Source organism: Mustelus asterias, chromosome 4 (assembly GCF_964213995.1).
Source record: "Mustelus asterias chromosome 4, sMusAst1.hap1.1, whole genome shotgun sequence".
NCBI lineage: Eukaryota > Metazoa > Chordata > Chondrichthyes > Carcharhiniformes > Triakidae > Mustelus > Mustelus asterias.
Genome location: NC_135804.1, coordinates 65,412,931 through 65,436,833, shown reverse-complemented (window position 1 = coordinate 65,436,833; position 23,903 = coordinate 65,412,931). Strand labels below are relative to the sequence as shown.

Genomic DNA, 23,903 nt, shown 5'->3' with positions numbered 1-23,903 from the left:
GGGAGGAAGTTAGCAAATACTTTTTTGCATAAAGGGTGGGAAAAGTATGGAATTTACTCCCATAAGCAGCAGTAGATGCTGGAGCTGAATTAATAATTTTAAATCTGAGAGATTTGTTAGTCAGGGGTATTGTGGGATAGAAATCCAAGGTGGATGGATGGTGTCAAGATACAGATCAGCCATGATTCCATTGAATGTTTTTTTGGGGGGAGAGGAATGACTTACTCCTATACTCCTAATTTATTAACAGAGGCCAAGTGGAAAATATTCTATTTGAAAATCTGATTTTTTTGGGGTTTCGCATATCCTGCAACTGCAAGTATTCTCCCTCTGTGATGTCTCCACAGAACACACCATCTTTTTTCAACACTTCCATGGTGTATCTCTCTGGGACTTAATTTCTCTGGCTTTACTTCCACCTCAACATAGTCAGATTGTCCCCAGAGTGGCCCTCGAGCTCCCAGACAATCATCTGGGCTTTGTCAAGGATCGACAATGGCCCCTTCCCCCTTAGTGCCTCCTCTTCCTTTTCAAAGATATCATCAGCAAACACATCTGTTAACCTGGTGACAGCCTGTTTTACCCCACTACCACTCCCTTGACCTTGTGACCATTAAACAACCTTTCCCACATGAAGTCACGCAAGTGTCAAAATTTAATCCATTTGAACATCAGGAAGGTAGAACCCGTGATTCCTCACCAAAGGCTCCACATCCTTTGCCATTGACTCATTCCTCTTGGTCAAGGTGAAACACTCCATTTACCACCTCCGCATTCTCTCACCCCACAATGTACTCTAACCCTAATATCCCATCTAAGAATCCTATCGCTTTCCTCCACTCCTGCCTGTCCCCCAGCGCTGCTGAAACCCTTATCAACACCTTGGTCACCTCTGAGATGAATCTTCCCAAACCTTTGCCCCTTTCTGCTTCCATCTCCATTTCCAAAATCTCTAAAACCCCAATTTTTCAATGAAGTATTCAGTCACTTGTTCTCACTTTGCTTTCCATCTCTGTGAAGTGCCTGAAGATATTACTCCACATTGCTGTCACTATTTAAAAGAAATTTGTTGTTGAAAAGCATTGTAGATAATTTCAGATTGGAAAATGAGGGAGAGAGAGAGAGAGAGAGAGATGGAGTCTAGGGGGATAATTAGGGATGACGAGCTCTAGTTTGACGGCAGTATTGTTTATAGAGGGATCAGTTATTTTGGTTTCTCTTACCGTGAGGGTTAAATTCAGGTGAGGATGGTGCTCATGACTTGGTTGAAATTTCAGTTTTTGCTGAGAGAAATTTACCCGATTCTTGCTGAGAAATCTAACCTGTTTTTGCTGTGAAAGGTCAAAGTGAATCCAGTAGTGGAAATGAACTGAACTGGGGGAATGTCGGATTAGATACTCTGTCCGAGTGCGCTCATGGTTGCAGTCAGTATACTGTAATACTGAACAGGGTGTCAAAACACGATTCGCCTAATCCTGTCACTTTTCCAACTGGCTGATAATGCCCCCACCCCCACCCCCATCCGTCCATATGTCTCAGCTTCAGGATCTCGGAGGGCTGAATTTTATACCCCTGAGCAACCCCATCAAAACCAAAATTACACTGGTGGCTTCTGCCCTCCCTCAACCTATTAGAATGAATCTAATGCCCCCTAGAAAATGTGAATGAGCTTGGTAGTCCAATCAAAAGACCAGAGGGTGAGGTGACCTTGTTACATGGTCAAGTGAACTGAATGCCAGAGATGAGGTGAGAGTGACTGCCTTGACATCAAGGCAGCATTTGACCGAGTATGGCACCAAGGAGCCCTAGTAAAACTGGAGGCAATGGGAATTGGGGGAAAACCCTTCACTGTTTGGAGTCATACCTGGCTCAAATGAAGATGGTTGTGTTGGTCAAAAGTCAACCGTCTCCCTTCCAGGACATCGCTGCAAGAGTTCCTCCGGGTAGTGTTCTAGGTCCAACCATCTTCAGCTTCATCAATGACCTTCCTTCCATCATAAGGTCAGAAGTGGAGCTGTTTGCTGATGGTTACACAATGTTCAGTATCATTCGTGATTCCTCAGATACTGAATCAGTCCTTGTCCAAATGCAGCAAGACCTGGACAATATCCAGGCTTGGGTTGACAAGTGGAAAGTAACATTTGTGCCACATAAGTGCCAGGCAATGACCATCTCCAGCAAGAGAGAGTCTAACCATCTTCCCCTGACATTCAATAGCATTACCATCACTGAATTCCCCCACTATCGACATCCTGGGAGTTACTATTGACCAGAAACTGAACTGGACTAGCCATATGAATACTGTGGCAACAAGATCAGGTCAGAGGCTAAGAATCCTGCAGCGAGTAACTCACCTCCCGACTCTCCAAAGCCTATCCGTCATCTACAAGGCACAAATCAAGAGTGTAATGAAATACTCTCCAATTGCCTGGATGAGTGCAGCTCCAACAACACACAAGAAACTCAACACTATCCAGAACAAAGCAGCCCACTTGATTGGCACCCCTTCCATAAATATTCACTCCCTCCACACAGTGGCAGCAGTGTGTATCATCTACAAGATGCATTGCAGCAGCTCACCAAGACTGTTTCAACAGCTCTTTCAAAAGTCACAACCTCTACCACCTAGAAGGGCAAGGGCAGAAGATACATCACCACCTTTAAGTTCCCCTTGATCCTGACTTGGAAATATTTCGCTGTTCCTTCACTGTCACTGGATCAAAATCTTGCAACTCCCTTCCTAACAGCATTGTGGGTGTATTTACAGCAGTCCAAGAAGGCATTTCACCTCAACCTTCTCAAGGATAATTAGGAATGGGCAATAAATGTTGGCCTAGCCAGAGATGCCCACATCACAAGAATGAAATTTTTAAAATGTAAAAAATTCCTTGCCCCCACAAATCAGATTCCCGACTCCACAATCCAATTGACAGTTGCTTTCCCGAAGGAAACTTACTTCTCCCCAAGGATTGGAACAGAAGCTTCTCTTTCCCACTCCCACCCAGGGCGGCACGGTAGCACAGTGGTTAGCACTGCTGCTTCACAGCTCCAGGGTCCTGGGTTCGATTCCCGGCTTGGGTCACTGTCTGTGTGGAGTTTGCACATTCTCCTCGTGTCTGCGTGGGTTTCCTCCGGGTGCTCCGGTTTCCTCCCACAGTCCAAAGATGTGCGGGTTAGGTTGATTGGCCAGATTAAAAAATTGCCCCTTAGAGTCCTGGGATGTGTAGGTTAGAGGGATTAGCGGGTAAAATATGTGGGGGTAGGGCCTGGGTGGGATTGTGGTCGGTGCAGACTCGATGGGCCGAATGGCCTCCTTCTGCACTGTAGGGTTTCTATGATTGCCCTCTGAGATGGGGAGAAGCTGTCCTTTTATAATCGGCACACACTTTTCAAGTTCCCAGCTAGCCCTACCCGCAAAAGGAGCAATAGGCATCCAGAAATAAGATTCCAGTGGCTTTCCTTCATCAAGAACCTGGCTTGTGACAAGAACACACTGCTCCCCCTCCCTCAACACCCAGACTGACAACCCTCCTCCCTCAACACCCACAACAGACAAACCCCTCTTCCCCGACACCCAGAACAGACAAACCCCCTCCGCAACACCCAGACTGACAATCCCCCCCCCCTCGACATCCAGACTGACAATCCCTCCTCCCCCGACACCCAAAACAGAAAAACCCCCGCTCCCCAACACCCAGAGCAGACAAACTCCCCTCCTCCGACACCCAGACTGACAAACCCCCCTCCTCCGACACCCAGACTGACAAACCCCCCTCCTCCGACACCCAGACTGACAAACCCCCCTCCTCCGACACCCAGACTGACAAACCCCCCTCCTCCGACACCCAGACTGACAAACCCCCCTCCTCCGACACCCAGACTGACAAACCCCCCTCCCTCAACACCCAGACTGACAATCCCCCCTCCTCCGACACCCAGACTGACAATCCCCCCTCCTCCGACACCCAGACTGACAATCCCCCCTCCTCCGACACCCAGACTGACAATCCCCCCTCCTCCGACGCCCAGACTGACAATCCCCCCTCCTCCGACGCCCAGACTGACAATCCCCCCTCCTCCGACGCCCAGACTGACAATCCCCCCTCCTCCGACGCCCAGACTGACAATCCCCCCTCCTCCGACACCCAGACTGACAATCCTCCCTCCTCTGACACCCAGACTGACAATCCCCCTCCCTCAACACCCAGACTGACAAACCCCCCTCCTCCGACACTCAGACTGACAAACCCCCCTCCTCCAACACCCAGACTGACAAACCCCCCTCCCTCAACACCCAGACTGACAATCCCCCCTCCTCCGACACCCAGACTGACAATCCCCCCTCCTCCGACACCCAGACTGACAATCCCCCCTCCTCCGACGCCCAGACTGACAATCCCCCCTCCTCCGACACCCAGACTGACAATCCCCCCTCCTCCGACACCCAGACTGACAATCCTCCCTCCTCCGACACCCAGACTGACAATCCCCCTCCCTCAACACCCAGACTGACAAACCCCCCTCCTCCGACACCCAGACTGACAATCCCCCTCCCTCAACACCCAGACTGACAAACCCCCCTCCTCCGACACCCAGACTGACAATCCCCCTCCCTCAACACCCAGACTGACAAACCCCCCTCCTCCGACACTCAGACTGACAAACCCCCCTCCCTCAACACCCAGACTGACAATCCCCCCTCCTCCAACACCCAGACTGACAAACCCCCCTCCCTCAACACCCAGACTGACAATCCCCCCTCCTCCGACACCCAGACTGACAATCCCCCCTCCTCCGACGCCCAGACTGACAATCCCCCCTCCTCCGACGCCCAGACTGACAATCCCCCCTCCTCCGACGCCCAGACTGACAATCCCCCCTCCTCCGACACCCAGACTGACAATCCCCCCTCCTCCGACACCCAGACTGACAATCCCCCTCCCTCAACACCCAGACTGACAAACCCCCCTCCTCCGACACCCAGACTGACAATCCCCCTCCCTCAACACCCAGACTGACAATCCCCCCTCCTCCGACACCCAGACTGACAAACCCCCCTCCTCCGACACCCAGACTGACAATCCCCCTCCCTCAACACCCAGACTGACAATCCCCCCTCCTCCAACACCCAGACTGACAAACCCTCCTCCCTCAACACCCAGACTGACAAACCCTCCTCCCTCAACACCCAGACTGACAAACCCTCCTCCCTCAACACCCAGACTGACAAACCCCCCTCCTCCGACACTCAGACTGACAAACCCCCCTCCCTCAACACCCAGACTGACAAACCCCCCTCCCTCAACACCCAGACTGACAAACCCTCCTCCCTCAACACCCAGACTGACAAACCCTCCTCCCTCAACACCCAGACTGACAAACCCTCCTCCCTCAACACCCAGACTGACAAACCCTCCTCCCTCAACACCCAGACTGACACACCCTCCTCCCTCAACACCCAGACTGACAATCCCCCCTCCTCCGACTCCCAGACTGACAAGACTGAAGACAGCTGCCTTGAGAGTCGCCAATTTCAGAGTGTGAGTGAGTCTGGTAGAGCTCCGCTGATCTCAAATTGAAGGCCATAGTTTGAAGTGCTGAAGCGTGAAGGAGAGGATTGTTTAATGGTGCTGAAACCGATGTCAGACATCCAACAGGAATGTTGATTGGGTGCCTGGTGGAACAGAATGGGAAAGGGAACATTGCCAGGTCATTTCAGATTTGTTGGCAATGAATTAAACAGTACAAGGTTACACTGTACTCTGCCAAAATATCAAACAGTTCAGTATTACCTCTGAAAGTATTCTCATCACAACTTAAACAAGAAGCAGCAGAGATAAGAGGAACAGCATTGGATACTGGGAAGACACAGCAGCTCAGCCAAAATCTGAAAGAAAGAAGACAGATTTATTCAAATTCGTTTGTCAAAGACACATACATTAATTACATTTTTCTCTGGCATGATGAGATGAAAAGGAAAAGATATCACCTTGCAGCCTGAACACTGAGGAGTTTATTTGCACACACACATGCAGTGGACACACGCACACACATGGTGAACACGCACACATATGCGCAGTGAACACACAGTGAACATGCACATACGTGCAGTGAACACGCGCACACACACTGAACATGCTCACAGTGAACACGCACGCACACACACACAGTGAACACACACATGCAGTGAACACACACAGTGAACATGCACACACGCACACACATGGTGAACACGCACACATATGCGCAGTGAACACACACAGTGAACATGCACATACATACGTGCAGTGAACACGCGCGCGCACACAGTGAACATGCTCACAGTGAACACGCACGCACACACACACAGTGAACACACACATGCAGTGAACACACACGCAGTGAACACACACATACACAAGGTGAATGCATGCAGTGAACACATGCAGTGAACACACATACAGTAGAACTGGAGGCCATTGAGGACTGCCTGAGAGGACGGTGACAAGGGGGGTCCCCTTTGGGCAGTATCACCCTGACACTGTCAGTCTGGCACACTGGTAGTGTCCACCAGGAACTGGGCAGTGCCAAGGAGATGGGGCCAATTAAAGGGGTGGGCCAGTTAGGATGGGCCGTTTGATTTTGGGGAGGGAGAACAATGCGCACTCTGCAGTGCAGTGGGAGGAGAGAGGGCAGTACACTGCCGCTCTGCAGTCACAATCAATGTTATGGGAGGGGGTGATGGCTGTCGCTCTGCAGTAGCTATTAATTGGGGGAGAAGGGGAGGGTCATGATTGTTCCAGGTTGAGGGGGAGGGGTGGTGTGGGGGGGGTGATCAGCTGCGGAGTTCTGCTGTAGCCATGAAGGGGAGGGGTGCTGGGCCATGGAGACTGGCTATAGCAACAGAGGCAGTGACAGGTCTGTGCTCTCAGAGCACAGAAACCTGCACATGCGCAATGGCACCACTTTGCTGCTATCAGCCAGCTTTCGGGTGAATTAGGCCCCACCCACTCCTCCTCCTGGCAAATTTTGGCTGGAATTATCCCGCCCACCACGGAGTGAGCAAGGGGCGGACCATGGAAAGGTCTGTTGACCTTGGGCAGGATTTTATGGTTTTGGGACGAGCAAGGCCATAAAATCCCTTCCATTAAGTTTCTCAAGATTTTTTTTTGCCAGAGTCAGGTAAGTTTCAATTTTTAAGTCACCCAAAAAAAAACACTAATATCTCCCGTTTTCGCGCTCATTTGGCACTTTTTGGTAAAATCGGCCCCACAGTCTCTCTCTCTCTCTCTCTCTCACACACTCACACACACACAGTGAAAACACATTCACATACAGACACACTGTCCCACATACAGACACACTTAGTCTCTCACACACATACATATGCACAAGTAACGTGGTAACATATTGCATATATTACTGGGCAGGGATTCAGACTAATAGGGTGCAATTTTCTCAGCCCACTGCACTGCTTAAGTAGCGGGTTGGGAAATACCAGTGGGACGGCCGAAACGGAAGCCAATTGTGACCTTCCCAGGCTATTTTGTTATGGCGTATTCAGCCCAGTTTTGTCTGGGCTCGCTAATTGTTTCAATGCCGCTGGGGGAGGTTCAGCAATGAGGACCAGATGTGATGACCTCACTGGTGGGGGCAGAGCCCATTGAGCCCCCTCCCCCAGGAGGTTGGTGGGGCAGGGGGGTGCACCCTGCTTGGCACCCTGGCAGTTCCAGTTTGGCACCCTGGCACTGCCAGGCTGGCACTGGGCAGTGCAAACAGCACAGTGACTGAGGAAGAGTGGGGCCTTCTGGGGAGCAGTGCCAGACCAGGAATGGGCTGATTGGTGTGCACTCTGCACAGCAATTGGTGAGGGAGGGTGGGGGCCGATCGGGGCTGGTCATGGGTGGTGGGGGGGGAAATCGGAATGGCCATCGGTTGGTGGGGGGGGTGTATCGGTGGGGTCCGGGCCGGTGATGGAGTGCCAGTTCACATGTGCCAATCTCCCTACTGTGAGAGCGGCGCCTGCACAGTGGCCTGCTCAGCACGCTGATGCCAGCCTCTCAGGCAGGTTAGGCCCCCCCACTACCAGCTGTATCCCTCGGTGGACTCTGAAGCACAGAGTGCCAGAAATTCAACCGACTAAGTTCGCCCAAAAAAACAGGCGTGAAAATCTCCCATTTTCCCACCCACTGGACACTGAGCTTTTTAGGGGGAAAATCGCCCCCACAAACTTTGAGATGAGTGTCCAAATCCCATCATAGCAGTTTGTCAATTTGAATTGAGTTAATTAAATAACCGGATAATTGAATTACAAGTTGTACCTGTAATAGTGACAATGAAGTCAACAAATTGTCGTGAAACCCATCTGGTTCACTAATGTCCTTTAGGGAATGTAACCTGCCATCCTTACCTGGTCTGGCCTATATGTGACTTCAGATCCACACCAACATTGTTGACTCTTAAATGCCCTTTGAAATGGCCCAGAAAGCCACTCAGTTGTACAAAACCCCTACAAAAATGCATAATGACACTAAAACTGGACAGATTGCCTGGCACTGCCTGAGACACTGAATTTGACATGTTAAAGGCACACCCTGCAAAGTCCTCCTCACTAACATGATGGGGTTGTGCTAAAATGGAGAGAGCTGTCTCACAGATTAGTCAAGCAACAGCCTGACACATATGCAGTCTTCCCATCGTTCATTTCTTACAGCGAATGTCCAGACCCCACCATCACCATTCCTGGATATGTCCTGTCCCACCACCAGGACAGACCCAAGGGAATTGCCCTGGGAGTCCTCAACATCAACTTTAGACCCCATGAAGTTTCATGGCACCGGGTCAAACATGGGCAAGGAAATCTCCTGCTGATTACCATGTAATGTCCCCCTCAGCTGATGAATCAGTACTCCTCCATGTTAAACTCTATTTGGAGGAAGCATTGAGGGTGACAAGGGCGCAGAATGTATTCTGGGTGGAGGACTTCGATATCCATCATCAAGAATGGCTCAGTAGTACCACCACAGACCGAACTGACCAGGTCCTAAAAGATATAGCTGTTAGACTGCGACTGCAGCAGATGGTGAGGGAACCAACAAGAGGGGAAAACATACTTGACCACATTATCACAAACGCATTTGCCCACTGGAGTGCCCATCACAAAATTATTGTGGCAATTAGTTCTATTTTCACATTGAGGACACCCTCCATTGTGTTGTGTGGCACTACCATTGTGCTAAATGGTAGAGATTCAGAAGAGATCCAACAACTCAAGACTGGGCATCCATGAGGCACTATGGGCCATTGGCAGCAGCAGAATTGTACTTAACCACAATTTGTAACCTCATTGCCTGGTATATCCCCCACTCAACCATTACCACCAAGCTGGGGAATCAACCCCGATTCAATGAAGAGTGCAGGAGGGCATGCCAGGAGCAACACCAGGCATACCTAAAAATGAGGTGTCAACCTGGTGAAGCTACAAAACAGCACTACTTAAATGCCAAACAGCATAAGCAGCAAGTAATAGACAGAGCTAAGCGATCCCACAACCAATGTATCAGATCTCAGCTCTGCAGTCCTGCCATATCAAATCGTGAATGGTGATGGACAACTAACCAACTCACTGGAGAAGTGGGCTCCACAAATCTCCCTGTCCTCAATGATGAAAGAGCCCAGCACATCAGTGCAATAGGTAAGGCTGAAGCATTTGCAACAATCTTAAGCCAGAAGTGCCAAGTCAATGATCCATCTTGGCCTCCTCTGGAGGTCCCCAGCATCACAGATGTCAGTTTTCAGCCAATTTGATAAATTCCCTGTGATAGCAAGAAATATCTGTGTGGACCAGATACTGTAAAGACTTATGGGCAGCAATAACATTCCAAAGTAGTACTGAAGACTTGCACTCCAGTTGCCGCGTCCATAGTCAAGCTGTTCCAGTACAGCTACAACACTGGCATTTACCCAGCGATGTGGAAAATTGCCCAGGTATGCCCTGTACACCAGAAATAGGACAAATCCAACCCAACCAATTACTGCTCCATAAGTCTACTCTCGATCATCAGTAAAGTGATGGAAGGGGTCTCAACAGTGCTGTCAAGTGGCACTTATTCAGCAATAACCTGCTCACTGACAGTCAGCTTGGGTTCTGCCAGGGTTACAGCTCCTGACCTTATTAAAGCCTTGGCTCAAACACGGACAAAAGAGCTGAATTCCAGAGGTGAGGTGAGAGTGACTGTCCTTGACATCAAGGCAGCATTTGACTAGTATGACGTCAAGGCGCCCAAACTGGAGTCAATGGGAATCAGGGGAAAACTCTCCAAAGACTGGGTCATACTGAGCACAGACAAAGATGGTTGTGATGATTGGAGGTCAATCATCTCAGCTCCAGGACATCACTGCAGGAATTACTCAGGGTAGTGTCCTAGGCCCACTATCTTCAGCTGCTTCGTCAATGATCTTTCCATCATAAGATCAGAAATGGAGATTCTTGCTGCTGATTGCATAATGTTCAGTACATGAAGCAGTCCATGTCCAAATGAAGCAAGACCTGGACAATATTCAGGCTTTGGCTGATAAGTGGCAAGTAACATTTGAGCCACAAAAGTGCCAAACAATTACCATCTCCAGAAAGAGAGGATCTAACCATCTCACATTGACATTCTAAAGTGTTCAAGTTAAAGTTTATTTATTAGTGTTACAAATCGAAACTTACATTAACACTGCAATTAAGTTACTGTTAAAATCCCCTAGTCGCCACACTTCAGTGTCTGTTCGGGTACACGAAGGGAGAATTTAGCGTGGCCAGTGCACCTAACCTCGGACTGTGGGAGGAAACCGGAGCACCCGGAGGAAACCCACACAGACCCAGGGAGAATGTGCAAACTCCACACAGACAATGACCCAAGCCGGGAATTTAACCCAGGTCCCTGGTGCTGTGAGACAGCAGTGCTAACCACTGTGCCATCATGCTGCCCCCTAGTTGCATTACCATCACTGTCAGTGTATACATCAGATTCATTGGAGAGGTTTTGCTGTTCTATGCTGGAGCTGCTTAATCCTTCTTGGTGACTTTCCTGCAGCTGCCATAGTGGCACTGTCAACATCCTGGGAGTTACCATTGACCAGAAATTGAACTGGACTAGCCATATAAATACTGTGGCTACAAGAGCAGGTCAGAAGCTAGGGATCCTGCAGCAAGTAACTCACCTCCTGACTCCCCAAAACCTATCTACACTCTACAAGGGACAAGTCAGGAGTGTAATGGAATACATTCCACTTGCCTGGATGAGTGCAATCCCAACAACACTCAAGAAGCTCAACACCATCCAGGACAAAGCAGCCCACTTGATTGGCATCCCATCCATCACCTTAAATATTCACTTCCTACATCACCAACAAACAGTGGCAGCCATGTGTACCATCTACAAGATACACTGCAGGAATTCACCAAGGCTTGTTGTGGGGTAAACCAAGGTGACCGGTATTGTCTCGACTTAGACAATGCACAATTCATGAGGCAGGTATCTCTGAATAAAGACATAATCATTTATTGAATCATAGAATCCCTACAGCACAGAGGGAGCCAATTTGGCCCATCGAGACTGCACCAATCACAATCCCACCCAAGCCCTATCCCCACAAACCCACTTATTTACATTGTTAATCCCTAGACACTAAGGGGCAATTTAGCATGACCGATCAACCTAACCTGCACATCTTTGGACTGTGGGAGGAAACCGGAGCACCCGGAGGAAACCCACGCAGGCACGAGGGGAACATGCAAACTCCAGACAATCACCCAAACCAGGAATTGAACCTGGGTCCCTGACACTGTGATGCAGTAGTGCTAATCACTGTGCCACCATGGCAGCTGCAGGAAGGGTTAAGCAGCTCCAGCATTGAACAGCAAAACCTCTCCGATGAATCTGACGCGTACATTCAGAAACAGATCAATTATAGCTTTCCTTATCAATTATTCCCACCTATGTTAGCTTAAAATCAACTTCATTTAGTACACATACATCAATATAAATCTGTCAACTCCCTCAGCCAACTGCAATCTGCCAGCCAGCATAATGATATCTCATTCATCCATTCAAACCGGATGCTAACTCCCATCTTGGCTAAACTCACTTCCTTGTTGCTAGGTAACTGTAGACACTCATCATAGAGGTTAAAGTGAACATTCCCACCAGATCATTGCCAAAACTGGATGGACACGTGATCTATTCTATGTCTAGACAATGTATACCTCTATTCATAAAATCACAATATTTGTTCCTGCATGAGAAACTTTCTAATTTTCATTCAGCTAACTAACAGGTTCCGAGACCTTTGGCTCTGAACTGTTAGCCTCTACCATCACACCTTGTAGCATCTTTGCTTTGGCTGAAGTGAACAATACTTAAAATACATTTAAAATGTATTTAACATATCAGCATGTAAGTGTTCAATTCTCTTACTGCATTCACATACGTGTAAACTATTCGTTAGCATATTAACTTGTTTTAAGGATCATTTAACTCTTTACTGGTAGTCAGGTCAGTGCCTTTAATGTATACTGTCTGAAAACTTTATTAACTGGTTAGAAATCTTCCACATCAAGGCTCCTTAGGCAGCATCTTCCAAATCTCCAACCACTACCATCTAGAAAGACAAGAGCAACAGGCACATGGGAACACCACAGCCTGGAAGTTCCCCTCCAAATCACTCACATCCTGACTTGGAAATATGGGCTGGATTTTCACCTTTGATGTGGATAACAGGAGTCAGAAACCACAAAGGGAATTTACACATGGAGGTTGGGGCATGGCTGAGTTATTAAATTATTACTTTGCACCTGTCTTTACCAAAGAAGATGATGCTGCTCACATCATGGTGAGAGAGGAGGTAATTCTGACACTGGAAGGGTTTAAAATTGATAAGAAGGAGGAATTGGTTAGGCTGTCTGAACCCAATGATGATAAGTCATCAGGCCCAAATGAGATGCGTCAAAGGATTTTGAGGGAGGTGAGAGTGGAAATTGTGAAGAAAGTGGCCATCATTTTCTAGTCTTCCTTAGATTCGGGTTGGTGCCAGAGGACTGGAGAAGTCACCTTTTGTTTAGAAAAGGGTGTAAAAATAAACCCAGCAACTACAGAGCCAATCAGTTTAACCTCAGTGGGCGGGGAATGGCAGTGGCATGGATTCATGCAGGGTAGGTCATGTTTGACTAAGTTGGTAGAATCTTTGAGAACATTACATGTGCAGTGGACAATGGGGAACCTGTGGATGTGGTGTTTCCGGATTTCCAGAAGGCATTTGACAAGGTGCCGCACCAAAGACTGCGACATAAGATAAAGGTGCATGGTGTTACGGGTAATGTATTAGCATGGATAGCGGATTGGTTGACTAACAGAAAGCAAAGAGTGGGGGTAAATGGGTATTATTCTGATTGGCGATCAGTGACTAGTGGTGTGCCGCAGGGATCAGTGTTGGGACTGCAATTGTTTACGATTTACATCGATGATTTGGAGTTGGGGACCAAGTGTAGTATGTTAGAAATTCGCAAATGACACTAAGATGAGTGGCAGAGCAAAGTGTGCAGAGGATGCTGAAAGTCTGCAAAGGGATATAGATAGTGTAAGTGAGTGGGCGAGGGTCTGGCAGATGGAGTACAATGTTGGTAAATGTGAGGTCATCCATTTTGGTAGGAATAACAGCAAAATGGACTATTATTTAAATGGTAAAAAATTGCAGCATGCTGCTGTGCAGAGGGACCTGGGTGTCCTTGTGCAAGAATCACAAGGAGTTGGTTTGCAGGTGCAGCAGGTAATTAAGGAGGCAAATGGAATTTTGTCCTTTATTGCTAAAGGGACGGAGATTAAAAACAGTGAGGTTATGTTGCAGCTGTATAAGGAGCTGGTGAGGCCACACCTGGAGTACTGTGTACAGTTTTGGTCCCCTTACTTGAGAAAGGATATACTGGCACTGGAGGGGGTGCAGAGGAGATTCACTAGGTTGATTCTGGAGTTGAGAGGGTTGGCTTATGAGGAGAGACTGAGTAGACTGGGGCTTTACTCATTGGAATTCAGAAGAATGAGGGGAGATCTTATAGAAACATATAAGATTATGAAGGGAATAGATAAGATAAAAGCAGGGAAGTTGTTTCCACTGGCAGGTGAAACTAGAACTAGGGAGCATGGCCCCAAAATAAGGGGAAGCAGATTTAGGACTGAGTTGAGGAGGAACTTCTTCACACAAAGGGTTGTGAATCTGTGGAATTCCCTTCTCAGTGAAGCAGTTGAGGCTACCTCATTGAATGTTTTTAAGGCAAGGATAGATAAATTTTTGAACAGTAAAGGAATTAAGGGTTATGGTGAGCGGGCAGGTAAGTGGAGCTGAGTCCATGAAAAGGTCAGCCATAATCTTATTGAATGGCAGAGCAGGCTCGAGGGGCCAGATGGCCTACTCCTGCTCCTAGTTCTTATGTTCTTATGTTCGAACCTCGGTGGTGATGAAGTTTCTAGAAACGATAATGCAGGGCTAAATAAAGTCACCTGGGTTCATGGAGGTCAATTAAGAAAAGTCAGCATGGATTTGCTAAGGGAAACTCATGTTTAACTAACTTGCCGGAGTTGTTTGATGAGGTGACAGAGAGAGTGATGAGTGTAACACCGTTGATGTAATGCACATGGACTTCCAAAAGGCATTTGATACAATGGTGTGTGTGGGTTTGTGTCTGTGTGTGTGTGTGGGTGGCTGTGTGGTTGTATGTGTGGGTGTGTATCTGTGTGTGAGTGGGTGTGTGTGTGTGTCTGGGTGTTTATTTGTGTGTGTCAGTGAGTGTGTGCGCATGTGTCTGTCTATGTGGTTGGGCATGTATGTATGTGGGTGTCTGTGTAGGTGTGTGTGAGGGCATGTGTATCTCTTATACACAGATTGCTTTGACACGATGGATGGCCGCTCCACAGGAGATGATGAAAGATAAATAAATAGCCTCACTTTGACAGACTTGCACTGACTGGATCATTTGTTTCCATTTCCCCGACAGTGAAATGTATTTAGAGCTTGTGTTTTGTTTCTCAAATACAGGAAATACAGATGAAGGAATTTATGGAGAAATATGACAAGAATGCAGATGGCAGGATTGAGATTGCTGAGGTAAGTGTGTCTGTCCCACTAAATGCAGCCAAAGTCATATCAGCTCCCTCACCATCTACTCTCACCCTGGCTGCTGGTAGGAATGTGAAGTATGTGATCCTTGTTGCTGCTCTAATACTGCGACACATCGCTGGGAAGGCCAGCTGGGGGGAAGAAATGATGTTGGAACAGCATTTGAATTGGGCTCAGCACCTTTGGAGGGGAAACAGGATTGGGATTTGCCATGATGCCCCCATAGTCAAATAACCTACAAAACTCAGGATCAAATGTCACTCCATCAGGAGGCTGTGGGTGAAGTTGGAAGAAAGAAAAAGGTCTGAATGTCGTTGCTGTTTTTAAAAAAAACCACAGAGCAATTTGATGGAGCTCTGACTCACGGCAATTACCCCCAGGATACTCCAAGAGCTGAATATCTAATCCCTGCCATGCTGGGCTGGGCAGATCAAAACCATAGGCACCCCAAGTACTCTTGGCTGCACCCAAGATCAGCTGTGGAGTTGCGTTGATGGAAGCCAGCGAAAATCCTTGCAGCTATAATTCCTGATTGTCAGCTGTTTTGGGGCAGTGGGGGGATGTTTAATGGAGGACTGCAGGAAGCCGTAGACCAGACAGAAATACTAACATTCCCTCTGTTCCCTTGCAGCTGGCCCAGATACTTCCGACTGAAGAGAACTTCCTCCTGTGTTTCCGGCAGTGTGTACGGTCCAGTGCAGAGTTCATGGAGGTAGGAAAAGTGAGGTGGAGACCCGCACCTGGAGTCCAGGTCAAACTTGAGCTTAAAAGCTAACAGTACTGAGACTGGGACAATGCCGGAATGGCTGTTAGTGGCACTAGGACCAGTGAGGAGAACGTTCCACACTTCAGCATCAATTGACATTTATCAATTGACTGATCTGACATTCCGTTTGATCTTGGAGTTTATTTTAACAATACCTGATTTGATTTGATTTGATTTGATTTGATTTATTATTGTCACATGTATTAACATACAGTGAAAAGTATTGTTTCTTGCGCCCTATACAGACAAAACATGCCGTTCATAGAGAAGGAAACGAGAGAGTGCAAAATGTAGTGTTACAGTCATAGCCAGGGTGTAGAGAAAGATCAACTTAATGCAAGATAAGTCCATTCAAAAGTCTGATAGCAGCAGGGAAGAAGCTGTTCTTGAGTCGGTTGGTATGTGACCTCAGACTTTTGTATCTTTTTCCCGAAGGAAGAAGGTGGAAGAGAGAATGTCCAGGGTGCGTGGGGTCCTTAATTATGCTGGCTGCTTTGCCGAGGCAGCGGGAAGTGTAGACAAAGTCAAAGGATGGGAGGCTGGTTTGCTTGATGGATTAGGCTACATTCACGACCTTTTGTAGTTCCTTGCGGTCTTGGGCAGAGCAGGAGCCATACCAAGCTGTGATACAACCAGAAAGAATGCTTCCTATGGTGCATCTGTAAAAGTTGGCGTGAGTCGTAGCTGACATGCCAAATTTCCTTAGTCTTCTGAGAAAGTAGAGGCGTTGGTGGGCTTTCTTAACTATAGTGTCGGCATGGGGGGACCAGGACAGGTTGTTGGTGATCTGGACACCTAAAAACCTGAAGCTCTCGACCCTTTCTACTTCGTCCCCATTGATGTAGACAGGGGCATGTTCTCCTTTACGCTTCCTGAAGTCGATGACAATCTCCTTAGCTTTGTTGACATTGAGGGAGAGATTATTGTTGCTGCACCAGTTCACCAGATTCTCTATCTCATTCCTGTACTCTGTCCCTGCAACCATCACCATCTAGAAGGACAAGGTTCAAGCTGGATTATTGTAAGACACTTCCTTAGTGCTACTAACCTACAAGAAGCTCTGCCTTCAAAGTGTGCCAGCTGTCTCTATTTATAGTACAATCAATGTCACATGTTTAACAAGATAATTGCCATAAATTGTGATTAAGAGAGCATTGCCATCACGCACCATCCTGACTTAGACATATATCACTGTTCCTTCACTGGGTCACAATCCTGAAACTCCCTCCCTAACAGCACTGTGGGTGTACCTATGTCACATACAGACAAACATATGAATTATGAGCAGGAATAGGCCACTCAGCCCTCCGAGCCTGCTCCGTCGTTCAATAAGATCCTGGTTGATCTGATTGTAACCTCAACCCCACATTCCTGTTGACTTCCCTCCCAGTAACGTGCCCTGCAGTGTTTTCAGGTAGCTCGTCACTACTTTTGCAAGGTCATTTAGAGATGGGCAGCCAAGTTAAATTTTCCATTCCAATTGGGGATCTCTTTTATGAGGAGGGTTCTTTTTCACAGGAGGGATGAACCTTGAAACAGTTAAGTTAAGTTTATTTATTAGTCACAAGTAAGGCTTTCAGAATGTGGGAGGAAACCGGAGCACCCGGAGGAAACCCACGCAGACGCAGGGAGAACATGCAAACTCAACACAGACAGTGACCCAAGCCGGGAATCGAACCTGGGTCCTGGCGCTGTGAAGCAGCAGTGCTAATCACTGTGCTACTATGCCACACAGGCAGTGATGGTTTAATTTGCTTGCATTAGGCCAATAGGCACAGACTTGGAATCTTTGCCCTCTTGGAGATTCCAGCTGGCCCATTGCATTGCCCAAAATGGGGGAGGTACTTCCTCAGTCTTTACTATCGGTGTGGATTTTGCACAATTTCCCCATGTCTCCCACAGTCCAAAGATGTGTAGGTTAGGTGGATTAGCCATGGTAAATGTGTGGGGTTACGGGGATAGGGTGGGGGGATGGGATGCTCTTTCGGAGAGTTGGTGCAGACTTGATGGGCTGAATGGCCTCCTTCTGCACTGTTCGGATTCTATGATAATACTCTGGGAAACCACCACGGTCATTTCTGCTGGGGATAGATAGATCAATCCTCTCCTCAGTTAAGAAGTGTAGAATTGGGACGCAATCCAGAGGATTGGAGCCGGGGAAAAGGGAACTGGAACCCCAACACAATCATTACCAATCAGTGAGCAATGAGGCATCTTGGTAGAGACCAGAGGTGAACTGAGCAATTTATAGAATGGGAAATCTCCTGATACCCCTGAGTAAAACATTACAAAGTGTGGGGATCTAAGCAGGGAAACTGATGGTGTACACATTGTAACAGTGCTCAACAGCTTCCTGTTTCTCATGAAAATCAAGATCAAAAAACAGTTTATTAAACTGCCAAGCTTTGCTGTAACCCCCACCTCCCCAGAATCCCAAAACATTTCCCTCACAAATAGTCAGCTGCCAACCTTACCCTTTCCCAACTTTCGCAAGACAGAACTGCTAGACTCCTCAGTCTCAGCCAAAGTGGCAATAACAATTCTCCTCACGTGGAAAAGCTCCTGGTTTGACCAGGCAATTAAATTTACAAACAACTTTACTCAGAACCAGAAAGAGGAGCAAGAGGCAAAGGTGAAAAATAGAGGGAGGATAGAAAAAAATCAGAAAATTAAAGAAGAGAAATAGAAATTTGAGACAGATAATCAGACAAACAGTGAGAGAGAGGGAGTGGGATGGGGAAAAGAGAGAGAGATGGGAGAGAGAGAAGGAAAGAGAGATGGGGAGAAAGACAGGGAGAGAGAGAGATGGGGCGAAGAGAGAGACAGACAGACAGACTGAGAGACAGGGGGAGAGAGAGAGACAGAGAGAGATGGGGAGAAAGAGAGAGATGGGAGAGAAAGACAGAGGGAGAGAGAAAGAAAGAAAGGGAGGGAAATAGAGTGAGAGAGAGAGCGACCGAGGGATAGACAGAGAGAGAGCAAGAGACAGAGAGATGGTGACCAGAAAGTGGCCAGAGAAAGGTAGGGAACAAGAATATGGTTTCTACTTTGAATACTATTTGGATTTCTCTTGGGGACTGTGTGGCTTGATGAGTGATTTAAGTCTAACTCAATAGGTTTCTTCAAAACCCCTGTCTTTACAGTAGAAATGATGTGGAGATGCCGGCGTTGGACGTAGAAATTTGATGTCTGTGTCGATATGCGGGATCTTCTTGGAGATCCTCTCCACTTGGAGCTGGCAGTTTGTGGTGTCGATGGTAGTCATGATGTGGAGATGCCGGCGTTGGAAATCCAATGCCGGCATCTCCACATTATGGTTACCATCGACACCGCAAACTGCCGGCTCCAAGAAGATCGCGTATATCAACACAGACATCAAATTTCTACATGGGCTTTAGCCTGGTGTTGAGACTTCTTACTGTGTTTGCAGTAGAGAACATACTGAGCTCTCTCGTATCTAGACTGTTCCATTGTCTCTTCTCAGTCACATGGGTTGCTGATGTCACTGTTACATGCTCCCCGATCTGAAATGCTTTTTAAACTATGGACATGTCCACCATCTTCCCAGCAAAGTCTGAACTTCACACGTTTAATCGTGCAGCATCTTTACAGGTTCCCCGGCCGTGTTCTTGTCATTGAGGGTTCTGATCTTTAATTGGTTTACTTACTGGCCCAGTATTCTGTAAGGTGATTGATGTTGCCTTTGTTTCATCATCTCAAAGCTTGTGATATTCAAATTCGTTTGTTCTTGCAGCCTCGAATAATATTCGAGTGTTTCTGTCTCCTGAATGCTCCAAGGGGAGTTTGAATGAGATGGGAAGGTAGTTGGTCTGTTTGTTTAAGGACTCATAATATGCACCAGTATCTCATTACCATAACTATTAACCCATTATCCTACAGTGAGGAGAGGAGCCAGAAAAGCAGATGGAGAGGGAGAAAAAAATAGAAAAAGGATTAAGAAAAGTTACAGAAATAAGAATGAGAGAGCGAACATGGGATGAAGAAGATATCCAGGAATGAGGAGAACAGGACAATAAAAAGATGAATTGAGAAAGAAACTAGAAAAAGGAGGGAAAATAAAAGACAGGATCAAAATAAAGTTAAGAGAATAAATCCAGAAAATGGAAGCGGTGAGAAGACATACAGGAATGAACAAGAAAAACAATTAGAGGGAGAAATACCAGAAAAGGGAGAGATTGTGTGAATGAGGGAAGAGGGGGGTTGTGTTAGTGAGAAAAAAAGAGGGAAGTGGAATGGAAGGAAGACAGAGAAGAGTTGAGAGCGAGAAGGGGATTAATAAACAGCAAAAGAATGCAGAGAGAGGAGGTAAAAAATGATTATACACTAGTGGGTTTCACAATGGCAACTCTGTCCTCCATGGTGTTTGGAAGAAGATTCACAGAGAGATGCTGGGTGGGAAAGGTTGTACCGCCACTGATATCTGAACACTCATCTCTGGAGAGAGGAATAGATCTGACTGACAATGAGTGCAGAGGTTCCAAAGGAAACAGAAAGTGAAGCTGGTGCCAGCATTGGACTGCAGTAGGGGAATGCTGGAGTAAACCTGATCTTTCCTCATGGATTTAGCAGAATGATGTTACAACAAAATTTCAGTTGTACTCCATGAACGGGACAGAGAGATCAACTGCCAGTGTATTAGTGACAATGAGAAACACCCCCAGCTGCAATCGCTGGAAACAGTCTTCACAGTTTTTCATGGTCATCAGTGAGGCAGGTACAGAACTCTTCCAGGTACTGGGCTGAGGCATCGAGCTGGCACATGTAGTGACAGGAATGCTGCAATACTGGCCCATGGGCTGGCTGCCATGATGCGACCCATTGAGTAAGTCTCCTCGCAGCAGTCTAGTGCAGTAGCAGCCCCACAGCAATAACCACCCAACAGAGGTGGTTATTTTCCCTTAGTGTTTGCCTGTTGTGCCCAGTGTGCCTCACTGCAACGGTTGCTTCCCATATTTATAAACCACACTGCTAGCAAAATATCCAGCTTTGGAACACTGGCTCAATCTGGTGAAAAGGCAATTTAGGGCAGAAATCAGGAGAAAGCTATATATGAATAATGCTCCAAGTTCCGAGTAGTTACTTCAGTCAAATTATGCAGGTTAAAAAACTTTGGGCAGAGTTCTCCAGTCTCACACAGCCCGCTGCTGCTGCCAGAGAGAACGGAGAATTTGGCACTCAGCTAATCCATTCACTGCAGTGGGATCGGAGCTGCTGGCAAGGACAGAGAAACCCAGCCAGATTCATCCATCCCACAGCCAGAATGTAATTTTTTCCTGAATCACATAAAGAACACTGCTGACCTCTAGTGGAAGGAGAAATGATTGCTTGTTGCTCCATAGAATTTAAGAACTTGTCTGCTTAAAAAATATGCATAGTCTTTCTCCTCTCTTCTAATCAATAATCGGATTGCTCTGTTCGGTGAATGGTATTATCTAACAACCTGCTTTGGTCCATGGGATTTAGGTACTGAATACTCACATAAACCTTCATTCTTTTTAATTTGGTATTCACAGTTTTATTAAAATTTCCACATTTTATTTATTCTTTCATGGGATGTGGGCTTCGCTGCCAAGGACTGTTGCCCATTGTTGCCCATCATTAATTGTCCTTGAACTGAGTTCCTTGCTTGGCCATTTCAGAGGGCAGTTAAGAATCAACCACATTGCTGTGGGTCTGGAGTCACATGTAGGCCAGACATGTGGATGGCAGATTTCCTTCCCTGAAGGATATTAGTGAACCAGATGGGTTTGTATTACAATATTGTTTCATGGTCATCATTACTGAGACCAGCTTTCAATTCCTGATTAATTAATTGAATTTAAATTCCACCAGCTGCCTTGGTGGAATTTGAAGCTATGACCCCAGTTTGGATCTCAGGATTACTACATTACCACTGTCTCCCCTTTAGCCATCCTAATGTTTTCCTTTCCCCTCATTTGCTTCCCAACCTACCCTCAGTGTTACACTTGGCTTGACCTTCCACTTTCAGGCATTGCAGACCTAAGCCTGTGCCCAGTGACCTGTTTCGCTGTTCACACCCTGACCTCAAATACTCCTACAGGTGACCCCTGTCCTCTATTCTCTTTAAAGGCCGGATCAATGTGCAGTCCAGCCAGAATTCAACTAGGGCCCAGGCCTCTGCCTCAGTACTGAAAAAGAGTGGAAATCCTATACCAACATCCCCACACCCAGCATTAGACATGGTGACAGAAAAACAAAGAATTCTGCAAATACTCAGTCGGTCAGGCAGTGTCTGTGGAGAGAAACATTTCAGGACAAGTGACCTTTATCAGTGACCCCAACATCCCGTGAATGAGTGAGAGATACAAATTTACTCTAATTGGTAGGAGTGAGAGATACAAATTGCCATAGAGAATGCACCAGTTGACTGATGACTGACAGTTAACTGCCACGCTTTGTTTAAATTCAAACCAGGCAAGTTGACTCTGATTGGTGAATGTATTGCTCTTTTTTCAGCAGTGCTCAAGATCCCATTTTAATACATATTGTCCTAATTTTTATATTGCCATCATAAATTCCATATATATAATAGAAACTTCTTAACTAAATTTGTCACACTGTTTTTAACACTTTCCTTCCAGTAGTGGCATTGCAGCACCTCTACTGAGGGACCAGTGCAATTATAGTATGACAGGATTCCTCTTCCAGGTACCAGGCAGTAAATATTTTGCCCAGAACTATGAAACTCTGAGTTGAATTTGGATTGGTCGTGATTACTCTTGGTAAAGTACAGCAGTGGTTTGTCGTTGCCCTCTGCTGTATAGCTGACCAGGATACTTTCCTACTCTTACCACCTGAAGGATTTACAGGCTGATAATCAACCTGTCAGCCTACGAATGCTCCTTCCTTGGCCATCAAGTCCTGAAGTTCGACTTGAATCCAGAGGTAGGAACACTAGCAGTGTGCCATGGGACCTCCCTCCGTGACAGGTTTACATAGACAATACTATTATATATAAGAAAATAAGAACTGGAGTGTCAGCCTGGATTATGTACTCAAGTCTCCAGAGTTTGGCTTGAACCTTCTGTCTTAAAGGCACGAGTGGTGCACCTTATCATAGGTGGTACCTGTCTAGATAGTTCATTGAGAAGGAACAATGTTGAAAGAGATGGGGAGTGAGCAGGAGAGCTGGATTAAAATAGAATTCAGAGGTGTAGATATATGTAGGTGTTCTAGTGCATGAGTCACAAAATGTTAGTATGCAGATACATCAAGTAATTATGAAGGCTAATGGAATGCTATCCTTTCTTACGAGAGGAATTGAACATAAAAGTAAGGATGTTATGCTTCAGTTATACAGGGCATTGGTAAGACCACATCTTGAATAGTGTGTGCAGCTTTGGGGGTCTCCTTATATAAGGAAGGATGTAAATGCATTGGAGGTGGTTCAGAGGAGGTTTACTAGATTGACACCTGGAATGAGCAGGTTTTCTTTTGAGAAGAGCTTGGACAGACAGGGTTTGTTTCCACTTGAGTTTAGAAGAGTAAGGGGTCAGTTGATTGAAGTTTATAAGATTCTGAATGGTATTGACAAGGTGGATGTGGAAAAGATATTTTCTCTTGAGTGAGTCCAGAACTAGGGGCAGTGTTTTAAAATTAGAAGTCGCCCATTTAGGACAGCGATGAGGAGAATTTTTTTTCTCTGAAGGTGTGTGACTCTGGAACTCTGTCTCAGAGGCAGTGGAAACAGGGTTACTGAATCTTTTGAAGGTGGAGGAACATTAAGCAAGGAAATCAAAGATTATCGGGGTAGATGGGAATGTAGGACTTGAAACACAAACCGATCAACCACCATCGTATTGAATGATGATGGAGCAGGCTCGAGGGGCCGAATGGCCTATCAGTTCTCCTATTTCATGGAGAAAACCTCAACATCGAGTTGGTAGGCCAAAACAACTGGAATTAATTTGCTGAAATGCTCCATGATCCTCTGGTTAAATAACTCAATCAGCACAGTTTT

The 23,903-nt window shown here is 46.8% G+C and overlaps 1 protein-coding gene across 4 annotated transcripts in view; it reads left to right on the top strand.

Annotated features, from left to right (window-relative positions):
- Positions 1-23,903, top strand: part of calb2a (calbindin 2a) — a 68,375-nt gene that overhangs the window by 6,759 nt on the left and 37,713 nt on the right. The window contains exons 3-5 of one of the 4 annotated variants that reach the window (XM_078210297.1): positions 9,991-10,009; positions 15,053-15,123; positions 15,767-15,847. In XM_078210297.1, coding sequence (XP_078066423.1) covers positions 9,991-10,009; positions 15,053-15,123; positions 15,767-15,847 — 171 coding nt within the window. Of the gene's footprint in view, positions 1-5,524; positions 5,539-9,990; positions 10,010-13,496; positions 13,508-15,052; positions 15,124-15,766; positions 15,848-23,903 lie in introns of all 4 variants that reach the window. The other 3 variants (XM_078210298.1, XM_078210296.1, XM_078210295.1) reach the window with 3 other exon arrangements.